Source organism: Sinocyclocheilus anshuiensis, unplaced genomic scaffold, assembly GCF_001515605.1.
Source record: "Sinocyclocheilus anshuiensis isolate Anshui unplaced genomic scaffold, SAMN03320099.WGS_v1.1 scaffold1170, whole genome shotgun sequence".
Lineage (NCBI taxonomy): Eukaryota > Metazoa > Chordata > Actinopteri > Cypriniformes > Cyprinidae > Sinocyclocheilus > Sinocyclocheilus anshuiensis.
The window spans coordinates 1601647-1615648 of record NW_015538055.1 but is presented as its reverse complement, the minus strand read 5'-3'; the positions used below and the strand labels follow the sequence as shown (position 1 = coordinate 1615648).

The window sequence follows — 14002 nt, the reverse complement described above, 5'->3', positions numbered from 1 at the left end:
TATATATATACACACACACACACACACGCATATGAACATTTATTTCATATTATTATGTTCTCACACATTTTTTACCAAATTGCAAAGAAAAACTGGAAATCTGCAATGAAAATTATATGCAATCTTTATTGTTGAGCCCTGTATAAAACAATCAGAAGCAATTATGGGTAAATTATAAAGAAATAATGTCTTGAACACTGCACAAAAGCATGCAGTGTCTCCTATCTATCATGAATTTGAGGCATAAAAATCTCTTATATAATCTATCAGAGATGCAAATGGACTTGCTCACTCTCAGACAGCCAGACAAGCCAAAAACCACATCAGGCTTTTACTGAGGTCACTCTGAATGCTTTAAAGGCCAGACAGATCCATAAATCTATTTTAATAATTCAACAAGTCAGATTAATTTTTGGCACAGCCGGGCTGTCTCTTGTCTTTCCGCTTGGACATCTGTTCACAGACTGGATGTGGGGATGTGCGCATAAGTTCAGGGGGGCAGAAAGCAAACAGTACTTACTTGGTCAAACTGTGGATCTTCACCCCTCTGAAGAGACTTTACCAGAGGTTTTTCCTGTAAAAACAACAGAAAGGGTTTTCTAGAGGAAATATGATTCAGGCAATTATAGCTGAAAGTGATTCATTATGGTTTCCTTGATTAAATGCGGCTCTGTTTCAACATCATGAATTCTAGAAGCTACTGTAAATTACAAAAGTTTAGGGTTGGTAAGAAATTGAAAAGAAACTTTGCAATAAAAATGGGACATTTAATACATTTATTCATTTTACAGATACTTTTCTCATTCATTTACAAATGAGTTAACTGTAAAAACAGAGCTTGAGAATTATAATCATATAACAAAGCTCAACAATAAAGATTTTTCCGCTTGCTCATTCTGGCCCCAACGCAAAATTATAATGAATTAATTTCAATTTTCTTTTATTTAATTCCATTTTTACATTTAGAATTTTACAAATTCAAATTTTGTCTCTCTCTCGTGATTCATTATGGTTTCCTTGATTAAATGCGGCTCTGTTTCAACATCATGAATTCTAGAAGCTACTGTAAATTACAAAAGTTTAGGGTTGGTAAGATTTTTTTTACTTTTTTTGTCTCTTATGCTCACCAAGTCTTCATTTATTTGATCAAAAAACAGTAATATTGTGAAATATTATTACTAATTAAAAATAAATGTTTTCTATTTTAATATATTTTAAAATGTAATTTATTTCTGTGAAGACAAAGCTGAATTTTCAGCAACCAATACGCCAGTTTTGGGCGTGTCACATGATCCTTCAGAAATCATTCTAATATGCTGATGTATTTTCAATGTTAAAAAGAGCTGTGCTGCTTACTATTTTTGTGTAAACAGTACTATTTGAAATATAAATCTTTTGTAATATTATAAAATGACTTTACTGTCACTTTTGATCAATGTAATTTATCTTGCAGAATAAAAGTATTCTTTTTCCCTTTTGGAAATACAGTATTCTTTTCAAAAAAAAAAATCTTACTGACCCCAAACCTTTGAACAGCAGTGTGTATATACAAACAGGGCAACCTGCAGAGTCTTACAATGTGAAAAAGCTGATCTTAGCAACTATCACAGATCAGACCTGCTGATTAAACAACACAGGTTGTGTAAAAAAAACAAACTGACCTACATTTCGTACTCCTACTCAGATAACATAATATGTTTCAATTAAGCCCTGGAATTCTGTGTAGCTTCTTTTCAGGTGAAAGCAAATTTACTAAGTGATTTGGATATTCAAATAGTATTATGATTTTGTTATTTGGATTCTGGGCCCAGAACAGGCTGTCTTCTCTGACCCTGCTGGGCTTGTCAGACATAACACTTTCAGACTGTGTTCAATTTAATTTGAGCTCATTCAACCCACTAGAGCGCCTCTTTCATCTTAGGCTAATAAATATTTCAGTTGCTGAAGTCATTTGAGGGAGAAACAGATGAGAGGGCAGACAAGGACAGAGCAATTTCCCTTAAGGCTTTTATAAGAGGTTAATGGACCGCCTTGTGCTCTAGCAGGACCTTTCTCCACTTCTGAATCAAAAGACTGGGGTATTTCAAGACCGCCCCATAAAAACATTCTAGTTGCGTCCGAAGAGAAAGAAAAGTAAATAATTTCCAGAAACAAAAAAGATACTGCAGCTATGAATCTCTATTTACTGTTTGTTGCTGTACAAACAAACTGCAGATAATCCAGGTCATACTATTCTTTATGTAAATACATACCAGTTATTAAACAATACACTACACAACTGTGGCTGAAGAAATCAGGTAACCTGATCTCTGATTTTTTTTTCAGTAAAAATTAGAAGACAAAAGATGAGCTCATTCTGTTGGCAGCTGTTTTGGGGGACACAATATATCTGTCCTGGGAAAGTTTCATTAACACTAGCCTGCCTGCCGGCCAAGAAACTAGCAGCTCGCTGTTAAACACACATGCAGGTAAATTTGTCTGTTGTCTGGGAAATACTAACAAGGCTGGTAAGTGATCATGGTCTCCTTCGAAAAGAGCAAGTGTTTTAACACTAACATCTCATCTGCATTTTCCATTTCTGTCAGATATAAATTTCATTTCTATTGTCAAGAACAATACATAGATGTAGGGTCACGTGCTGAGCTACATAAACAACTAGAATTAGCCAGATTAGCTTGTATTTCATTGTTAAATTCAGTCTGAACAAGCCATTCCCACCATCCACATGGGTCAGCCATCTCCAGAATCCTCAGAGACAGATGAGTATTGGTACTGGAATGGTCACAGGTCTTAAGATCATTACCTTCAATAGTTCAGAACTGTCACTCACCAACGGTTCGGCCATGACGATCCGTATTTTGCGCTCAGAGATGGTGGTGAAGTTGGCGAAGAGGCTCTTGAGCACGTATTCGCCCGGCCGGCTCTCTGGGTCCACGCTGATGGGCATCATGGCGGGCGGGCCCTTTTCACCCTGCGAGCAGCAAACCGGCGGGACAGGAGGCTTGCTGTACCCTGGTGAAGCTTTGAATACAATTTTTTTTTTAATTAACACTATAAATAAATAAAATAAATATTACATTATTGTTTATATATTTAATAATAATAGTACACATAATAAATGTTATTAATCTAAAAGGCAAGCAAATTGAGAGGGGTTGTAATAATGAGGTCTTATGTAAATGAGGTGTTCTTACTGTGTCTAAAACATTGAACGTATTGTATTTTGTATTAATCACATGGATTTTCTAGTGTTCTAGTTTAGAGGTCAAAAAAATATTTGAATGAATACAATCAATTATTGTATTTCAGACAATGACCGTTTCCTAATCCAGACAGTGAAATCCATTTCAGAATTTCACAACCCTTCTCATTCTGCAGCTTGCCAGTGACTGCAACCTGTGCACACAAAGTAACGCCCAGCTTTCCTCAATACAAAATAAAGTAACACCCTAGAAGCAGAAGGTGCAATTTCATATTACTTTCATATTTCTTTCACAGAGCTCACAAACACACACACACACAATCTACTGGACTGGACTGGACTGGACTGGACTGTACGTAACAGCGGTCGAGTTGCAGAGGGGGCATGTGACAGTCACAGCAGTGTTAATTCTGACAACAAATTTTGATCTTGTTTTAGACACAGCCTTATCATATGTTGAAAAAAACAGACTTCCCTTTCATGGGAACTTCGAACTGCGTCCTCTAGGGGGCTTCTTCGGACGGGGCTCCGATGCGGGAACCATGGTGTGTGAGTACGATCCATTTCTAAATATATATATATATATATATATGTATATGTGTGTGTATTTAATGTGCTGGTGGTTGTGTATAATCCTTCTGCTAGTGTGTACACAACCACCCTATAATGATAAAAATCCACCCACGCCTTTTTTTTTAATCCCCATAAATAATAAACAGTGTCTCCCAATGGCCTATTTTTAGCATTGATGCTAATGTGACGTCACATTAGCCACAGGCCCCACCCACGAATGTTGACAGACACTGCCGTTTTAACATAGAACCGCCCTGAGCGAGTTCACAGGGATTAATTTTGTTTTCGAAGAAAATGCTCCCTCAACTCTACAGAAATTCGTTTACGTCTGCGCGAATCATTTTATACCGGACTGCAGTTTTCACTGATGCTGCCTTCACGTGCTACCAGAATGATCGTGAATAGGAATGTGGTAGTTAAAAATTGCATATGAAAGCAATGTGAAATCGACAGCTTGAATTTGTCTAGCTCATAATCATATTCGAGACTTATAAAGTTCGTATTAGCACGCAATGGAACCATGAGACCAGCTATGTTGTTATTTTTATAGTGCCGTGCTCCCCGTCTGTGTAATTCATAAATAATCTGGCAGGGTGCAGAATTCGGCACGACACCGGTTCGAACATATATGGCTGAACACCGCTAATAGCAGTTTCTGACATTTTCCGTGCGTGAGAGAGTGTTTTGTTATTGCTGGCATGCCGGTGCGCGAGCTCTAGAAACTCCACCCTCTTCTGAAAGGGGAGGCGGGAGCACCAGCTCGTTTTCATTTAAAGGGACAAACACAGAAAACAGCGCGTTTTGGCTCATACCCTAAAAATGGCAATTTCAACAAGCTATAAAAAATTATCTGTAGAGTATTTTGAGCTAAAACTTCACATACACACTCTGGGGACATCAGAGACTTATTTTACATCTTGTAAAAAGGGGCATAATAGGTCACCTTTAATATTTCTTTCATTTTATATCATTCTACCTAACTGCACAATCATTCATTAACATACACTGCACCTCAAAAAGTCAGCAACAAACATTTATTGTTGATGAAGTCTTAATTTCATCAAACCATCTTAGACCAATATAATACTTCAGCTAAATAAACAGTCTTTTTTGCTATGTTGCTATTATCTAAACAGCAATAAAAGCTCATGTGTAAGTTTGAGGCTTGCCTTGCACTCGTTGAATGTCACATTTTACCAATTCTGTTACTTAAACACTTTGTTCGTTTACAAGTTTCATCGTCATTCACTGACAGATTCTCACTCACGGCTCTTTCTCTCTCTCTTTTGTAGCACCTACCCAGACCTTTCATGAAGTTCACCATGCTGGTTTTATTCCAGCACATGACTGTGCTGTCCATAGTAGGGGAGCAGTAAATGGGATCCAGTTTTTCAAACCTCACACGTCCTTATCAGTCACTTCAGTGATGGCAATACCTTCTCCTATTCGCAACTTGCCCCATACTGTTACAACACAAGTCAAAACAAAAGTTAGAAAATTAGGTGATAACAAATCCACACATGTGCTCGCCTCTTCTGAAGGCTCTCTGTTGCAGTGTAAACGTCCACTGCCTCTCGAGACTGAAGGTCAGGCTGGAATTTTTAGCTGGTGCCTGGGCAAGTGTGCAGGACTGACATGCTACAGTGGCATAGCTGCAGGGCTATATTTATCCCTGAGTACACACTATACGTCCTGATCTCCCCTCCGCCACTAACCAACAGTGTAAACATCATTCGATTGGGCACAGACTCACTCACTCACTCTCACTCCCTTGTTTGCACATATGTAGAAACACAGATGGCGTAAAGTGAGATATCTAGCTTCTGAATTCCACCAACCGATGCCAGCTAGACTTGCTAAACTCAATACAAATATCGCATAAACAAAATGCATAAATTGAACTCAAGCAGCAAAATGTCAATAAATAAAGATAAACAATAAACTACAATTTCATAAAGCATAAAAAAATAAAATCAAATATAAATCAAAATTTAAAAATGACACTTCAACATAAAACTATTATTTTTAATAATATATTTTAAATTTATTCCAAAATATTAATATTATGTATATATACGAACTACCAATCAAAAGTTTGTGGTTGGTGAGTTGTTGTTTTTTAATCTTTAGAAAGAAGTCTTTTTTTTCTCAGCAATGCTGCATTTATTTGATCAAAAATACTGTAAAAACAGTTTATATTATAATATTATTACAATTTAAAATATTTTTTTTTTATTATAATTTTTTTTAAGTAATTTACTCCTGTGATTGCGAAGCTGAATTATCTTCAGTGTCACATGATCCTTTAGAAATGATTCTAATATGCTGATTTGGTTCTCAAGAAACATATTATCAATGTCGAAAACAGTTGTGCTGTTTAATATATTCATTGAAACCGTGACAATTTTTTCTGGATTATTTGTTAAACAAAAAAAGGTCAAAAGAACAGCATTTATTTGAAATCGAAATCTTTTGCAACATTATAAATGTCTGTGACTTTTGACCAATTTAATGCATCCTTGCTGAATAAGAGTATTCTTTTCTTTCAAAAAAATTAATTTGTGAAACAGAATTAATGAGCAGTGTAACTTCAACTGAAATTCAGGGACTATATATGATTCTTTTAAAATGAAAATTAATTAAAAAAATAATTAACAATTAAATTAATTGAAAAAAATTCAATTACGCTGACTGATGAAGTCTACAGGTGCATCTCAATAAATTAGAATGTCATGGAAAAGTTCATTTATTTCAGTAATTCAACTCAAATCGTGAAACTCGTGTATTAAATAAATTCAATGCACACAGACTGAAGTAGTTTAAGTCTTTGGTTCTTTTAATTGTGATGATTTTGGCTCACATTTAACAAAAACCCACCAATTCACTATCTCAACAAATTAGAATATGGTGACATGCCAATCAGCTAATTAACTCAATTCACCTGCAAAGGTTTCCTGAGCCTTCAAAATGGTCTCTCAGTTTGGTTCACTAGGCTACACAATCATGGGGAAGACTGCTGATCTGACAGTTGTCCAGAAGACAATCATTGACACCCTTCACAAGGAGGGTAAGCCACAAACATTCATTGCCATCTTTTAGCTGGTAATTTATTTAATACACAAGTTTCACAATTTGAGTTGAATTACTGAAATAAATGAACTTTTCCACTACATTCTAATTTATTGAGATGCACCTGTATCTTGAAACTAAAGATTCATTCAGAATCGTTAGTTTCTAGTAATCAGTTTCTAGTAAATTAAATGTGATTCCATCAGGTTGCTTCAAGGTGACTGTCATAATAAGTACAGTATAAGCAACTAGCAAGAGAATACCTTTACAACCACCTGCGACTCTCTGTAAGTACTCAGAACACCCTAGCAACCGGACAGCATCATTCTAACATGCTAGCATCATGCCATTTTGCATATGCAAGCACCACTCTCATTTTCTTCAGAAAACCTGTTTTTAACTGTGATGGCACACAGTCTGTGCGCTCCAGTGCCGGTCAGGATGATTACAGCACCCTGATGCATTACATGTGACTCTGCAAACAAGAGATGAGGTCAGACAGAGCATTACATCAGCACTCTGCAGAGGAGCCTCTGAGCATTGAGCTGCTCCCAACAGGGACGATACAAGACACAGAACAACGCCTCTCTATTTCACTCACACACACAAACACACACACACACACTGACATGGGACACACACATAAACACAGACGCAGAAATATATTACACCACTTTTTTCTTTCTAAAACAAATCATGTTGTGTCCTCCCAACATTTTTCTTGTTCAGGGAGTGGACAACAAGCACGGGAAAAACATACATCTAACAATATCTCCCTCTGATGTAAATAATGTGGGCTTTTTACATTCATAGACCCCGACTGTGTACAAAAGGCCCCTGGGGACATCTGCCATAACTCTAAATAAATGGGACCTATAAAGCCCCATCCATTTTCAGATGGTTATCAGCTTGTTAGCATACAAAGCCCACTCATATCCCACTGGTTGCTTTCATCAACAAACAGAAAAAAATCTTAGTTCACAGTGAGAATGGATGTGGAATCTGCAGCTGAAACTCAATAGCATCGTACTGATGTACAATCCCAAACTGTCGATATTTCACACCAAAGTCCAAGGGCGTCTTGACTCACTTTGTACCCCTAAACAAGAAACTGAAGACATGAGCAATGACAAAAAATATGTTTTAAACATGCAGAATAAGACTTGCAGGCCCTTCAGAGAATAAAAGGCATCCAGAGGTCACATATCAGACACCCATGGGCATCCACACCTATAGTATACTATAACCCGGAGTAACGGGATCAGGTTGTGTAACTGCCCGAGCACACTGTACCATTTGAAGAGAGTTGGCAATGCTTGTGTCATATAGAAAGGTCAGGAAGACAAACAAAAAAACTGAAAGATGAGATACATCTGCATATATATGAGACATGCTGATTAGGACAGCTAAAAAACAAGGACATTTTTACTGGATTTAGCCATTAGGCCTAAAGACACTCGCAGCTCTAAACCTCTGAGCCAGTGCTAAACATATATTTGGTACACTGTGCAAAGCACATTTGATTTAGTGATAAGAACGTTTCACCCATTTACTCTGAGGCAGAGGGAGAGAGAGATTTGGTCTAAAAACTAAGGATTAAATTGTCCGGCTGAAATATTTAACATTTATTTTTATGAATATTTGATATCACTCTGGCTTGAAAAGAAGCTATTTCATAATTCACAAAAACAAAAAAGTATTCGCTTCTGAATTACACATACATAGGTCTGTAAAAACAACATATAAACCAACTTGCAATGTATAAATCATGAAAAAATACTTAGATACAAAAATGTACATATACACATAATTTTCTCAGAATTCTTTGATTAATAGAAAGTTCAAATAGAAATATTTTATAACATTATAAATTGTCGTACTATACTGTCAATTTAATGCATCCTTGTTGAATAAACATGCATTTCTTTAAGAACATGTATTAAAAAGATATTAAAAGTCAATTTACATTGATTACTTAAGGAAACACTTCTAGGTTAACACAAATCAGCACAGAATTCTCACTGCCACTCTTGCTGCAAGCTGATTGGCTGAGGGCTGACCATCCCTCAAAGCTGATTGGTCAGTTAGGCTGGTGCGAACAGGCACCTGATGCACACTGTTCTAGGGAGCATACTGTGTACCAGAACTCCAGGACAGGGATTACAAAGCAATATAGAGAAAAATGCCAGCTACCTCCACCTCATAATTCAAGACAAACGTGTAACAAACACTCAGTTCCGTACAACAAGATCTTATAGAAGCAGTGTTGACATAACATAACGTAATAGGTCTAGTTGTTGTTGTGTTTTATTAGTTCGTTTGGAATGACATAAAGATGAATAAACAATGTCATAATTGTTATTTTTGCATGACGTATCCCATTGAGCCTGATTCATGAGCATCAATTGACTACATGCAACACAAAAAAGTAAAACAGATATAGCAATGCATGCCATAAAGTCCATATTAAGCTGACCTAATAAAATCCCAGAATATGAAAATAAAGAGGACAACAATACCAGAGCACGTGCACCAGAGAAACAAACTCGCCCTCTCACATGCAAACTAATTCTGGAGCCATCCCGCCAGCCCTGGCTGCGATCCCGCGGCTCTTAGCGCCAATATACTCACTGCTGCTCCAGGACTTCAGCAGGGACTTGATGCTGATCTCAAAGAAACCCGAGTCCTGCTGGCTGGCCATATCTGCAGGTCAGTGAAGTCAGTCAGTGGATGCTGAGGTCCCGTACGTTTCCACCCCCTGCCTGCAGCAGCGGCCGGAGCAGGCAGGTGGAATCGGCTGCTATGGGAGAGTGATGCTAAACAGAGATGTTGACACCACAGACTGAACCAGAACAGAGCGTCACAGATCCGCTAAGCTCTCCCCCCACCTCTATGAGTGTCCAACCCACCCTCCCCCTCTCTCTCTCTCTCTCTCTCTCTCTCTCTCTCTCTCTCTCTCTCGGCAGGTTCACTTTAAATAACCCAGAGACAGAGGCAGGGAGAGCAGGAAGAAATCCTCTTAGCCCCATGTGGTTAATTATAACCTCTGTTTGCTTGCATCCCAAGTGAGAGAGACTCTTCCGACTGTCCTCCTTGGCTTGAGCATGTGAGAATATCCAGGAAATGGGCATCTGGTAGGTTAGTATCCTGATGTACAGGTAAAGATGAAGCCCCAGACAATGTTTGTTCTGCTATTATAGTGTATGTACCTGCAGATATTCCAAACTGTGGTTGTTAGCAGCCACCAATGTTATGGGATAAACAGGAAATCAAGGAGAAAATCTAAGGCTGATGTATTTCCCAAATAACATTATAATACAGTGGCCCTCAAAAATATTAGACATGTTGGACACTTAAATCACATTTAAAAATGCCTGCCTTGCATTAGATACAAAACATGAAACCAAGTAGTATGTGCAAACAGATGATGACAGATCTTCACATCACTGTTGTAATTACTTTTAACAAACTAGTCTCAAGCTGATTTTTAATGGATATATGAAGTCAGTTTCCCTCAAGATCAGAAAAATGTAGTCCATCACATTAACTTTTTTTTTTTTTTTGAAAGAAATGAATACTATTATTCAGCAAGGGCACATTAAATAAATCAAGAGTTACAGTAAATACTTTTAGTTAATCAATTTCACAAATGCTGTTCTTTTAAACTTTCTATTCATCAAAGAATCCTGAAAGAAAAGTGGTTTTCACTGTTTACAAAAAAATAAAAAAATAAAATATTAGAATAACAATGAAGTATCATGTGACACTGAAAATTGTAGTAATGGCTGTGTAAAAACACAGCTTTGCCAACACAGGGATAAATGATACAATATATTAAAATAGAAAACAGCTATTTTAAATTGTAATAATATTTCACAATATTACTGCTTATACTGTATTTTTGATCAAATAAATGCAGACTTGGTGCATAAGAGACTTAATCCAAAAATATATTTTAAAAAAATTGAACGGTAATTTATCTACTTCTATTTTAAAACCCAACAAATGTGTTTTTTGTGAAATGTTTTCCTTAAAAGTGAGTTTGTGCTATATTTCTTTCAAATTAAATCACACTTGGTTTGTTATTTTGTAATATAATGCAAAGATTTGGGATTTTGATTTTTTGGGGGCCACTGTATATTCCAAAGCCTTTGCCCACTTTTTGTGTGGCACCAATGACCTTCCGTGACTCTCCACTTTCACACTCAGTGTTGGTTTTGGCTTGAGCCAGTGCTAAAAGTCCCCATTCATCACAAGTGTCAGTCAAGTATGAAGTAAAGTGCTGAAAAGAGACAACTGCAACGCGGTTTTAACAGTAACGTCAGCACAAGCACATTCTTACATGCTATTTTCTTAATTTTTTGCTGAGGGATTAAATAAGAATTTCTACAAAGTCCAAAGCTCACAAGAAGTCAGCAAAGGTCAGCAAAGCACAAACTCTAGTCCAATCAATGCAGCTGTAAACAAGATCACTTGTGACATTACTAGTAAGCAAAAGTCTCCATCACAAAGGCACTTAGTGAACTGCATACAGTATCAATATGGTGCCGGACCAGCTGGTGGACTAGCATGGCCATTATGTATAATTACTGGGACTGGTCAGATATTCATTCCGTCTCAAATACAAACATAAATACAGACTCTATCAGATTCTGCATTGAGCTTTGGATGTTACACACTGCTGATTCACTGGCAAGCACTACACATCCTGAGTCACTCCATAATCCCATAATCCCATCATGCCCCTCTCTATCCCTCCGATGTCAAGAACTTGCCCTTAATTACATAATGCTCACACTCTATTAATCAGGCCAGTTTAAAGCTGCCCACTTGTGTTCTGGTGGAAAATAGTCCATTTATTCTTACTAATACTAATATAACACAAATCCACTAAATTTAACAACAGTGGTGTCTACTTTTCAAACAACTGTAAAGATAATAAGATACAGATTTTTTTAACTAGAAAAATGTTAAGTGCTTAAATTTTCATGTGTTAATATGAGTAAACAGTTTTAGCATAGCTTTTTTATATTTTCATATTCAATATACCCCAGACAGTAATGCATATCAACAGTACCACATGTTTTCATGTGACCAAGAATTTACAACTAGAATTTGCCTACAGGGGACAAGGGATTATCTGTTTCCCTGTTTTTGTTTACCTTTTAAAAATTAAAACATTGCTACAGTGGTTATAAAGATGACATATCCCAGTGACATAACCCACACAGATCGGACCTGATGACGTTTTGAGATTGGACCTGGCACAGCAAGGGGCTCTCAGACAGATTATTACATAATGTCCTGGCTGAACTATCGCTCAACCTTTCAACCAGACCATTATCACCACACAGTGCAAATGGAGGTCTTGATGGCTAGAAATGACCAAAATCTTCCTGATGTAAAAAGCTAAAGGGCACTAGCCATTACAACTCACAACTGAAAGCACTGTATTGGAAAATGGCTCAAGTCTTAAAAAAATAAAAATAAAAAAATTTAAAAAATTAAAAATAAATAAATAAATAAAATAAAATAATAAAACAATAACAAAAAAAAAAAAATTAAATAAAATAAAAAAAATAAAATAAAGAAATAATAAAAGAATAAAATAAAATAAAATAAAAGATATTATGATTCTGGGACCTCTAAAATATTTAATAACCTTACAAACAAAATCAGTTTTCCCATCACAGGTATTCATCGCCACGTCTTCTCTTTGAGATAATGTAAATATTTAGTCTTAAGCCAACTGTGGGAGTGGGAGCAGGTTGTTCAGCCGCTTGAGTCCCATTAAGAGCCTATTAAAAGCATTTTCAAGCTCTGATGAAGTGATGGAATGTGAAGCATGTCTCACTGATGCAGGCGTCACTGTGGATATCAGTACCAGCTCTGCACTCCTCTTTTCTTCTCCATCTACTTTTCCTCCCTGTGCTGATTTTCCCTCTCTCCACCCTCTGGCCCCTCTTTCTCCCCTTACACTCTTACCTTATCCTCCTTTTCAGACACTTTCAAGGAAACACACACAACGACTCACACACACAGGGCTCAAGTAACGTTTGCAGTGTCTATCCTCAATCTAAGCTGCCTCTGTGTCTACTGTCATTTACATTCAACTGTTTATCATATTAAACGCACATTAAACGAGCAGGATAGACACTGTGGGGTCCAAGAAGTCTGACACCACTAGGGAAAATGCTTCTGTTCTGCTTTAATGACAGCAGATCCAAAGAGCATCTTCTGGTTCAATGAAGAATACTTCTAACCATCTGCACAAAGTTGACATGATCATTATCACTTATCACATTTTCCTAATGACTTAGAAATAGTGGAGAATGTTGAATTGTATGTCAATGTACACTACCATTCAAAAGTTTGGAGACAATATGACAGTATACTAGAATGATTTTGGCAGGATCATGTGACAACAAAGACTGGAGTAACAGCTGCTGAAAATTCAGCTTTACCGTTACAGGAATAAAATGCATTTTAAAATATATTCAAATAGAATACAGTTGTTTTAATTTGTAATAATATTTCACAATATTACTGTATTTTTGATCAGATAAATGCAGCCATAGTGAGAACATGAGACTTCTCTCAAAAACATAAAAAAATGAATAAATATGTTGTTATCCCAAATCTTACCTAGCAAATCAGTTCTTAATTCAACTAAGAATTAGAGTGAATACTGCAAAAACACAAGGAGCTTCTGCATTTCCTCACATTTCAGCACACCACTATGGAAGTTTTCACGCGTTCAGTTGGCTCACGCACAACTTTGATAAACTGAAAGGAAACAGTCTATTTTAACAAACATGACGGCACATTCTTGAGCTAACCAATAAATATCTATAGACGTTGAGGCATGTCACACATGGTTGATGGAAAGACTTATGAAGTTATGCCCACCCTAGCAAAGCGGCTTCTCAGTTTTGCTCCAACCTCTAATTTCATAGCAGACAGCGACAACAAATAAACACACGGGCTTGCGCAATCAGCACCTACATGTCAGAATGGTGGGCCTTTTCCTGGTACGGATCTTCTTGAACTTCCCGCGAAAGTCGCCGCTCAGCATCAGGTCTTCAGGTAAGCTGGCCATGCTCTCCAATTCAGTCCCATCATTCTCCTGATGCACCGGCAGCTCCTTGCAGCCACGCT

General features: G+C 37.0%; 1 protein-coding gene across 1 annotated transcript in view; it reads right to left on the bottom strand.

The window, feature by feature from the left end:
* Nucleotides 1–9677, bottom strand: part of LOC107683407 (protein furry homolog) — a 49703-nt gene extending 40026 nt beyond the window's left edge. The window contains exons 1-3 of the mRNA XM_016479463.1: nucleotides 9476–9677; nucleotides 2831–3021; nucleotides 521–574 (exon numbers count right to left, since the gene is read on the bottom strand). Of these exons, the coding sequence (XP_016334949.1) occupies nucleotides 521–574; nucleotides 2831–3021; nucleotides 9476–9545 (315 nt within the window). The 5' untranslated portion in view covers nucleotides 9546–9677. The remainder of the gene's footprint in view (nucleotides 1–520; nucleotides 575–2830; nucleotides 3022–9475) is intronic.
* Between the last annotated feature and the right edge of the window lie 4325 nt (nucleotides 9678–14002).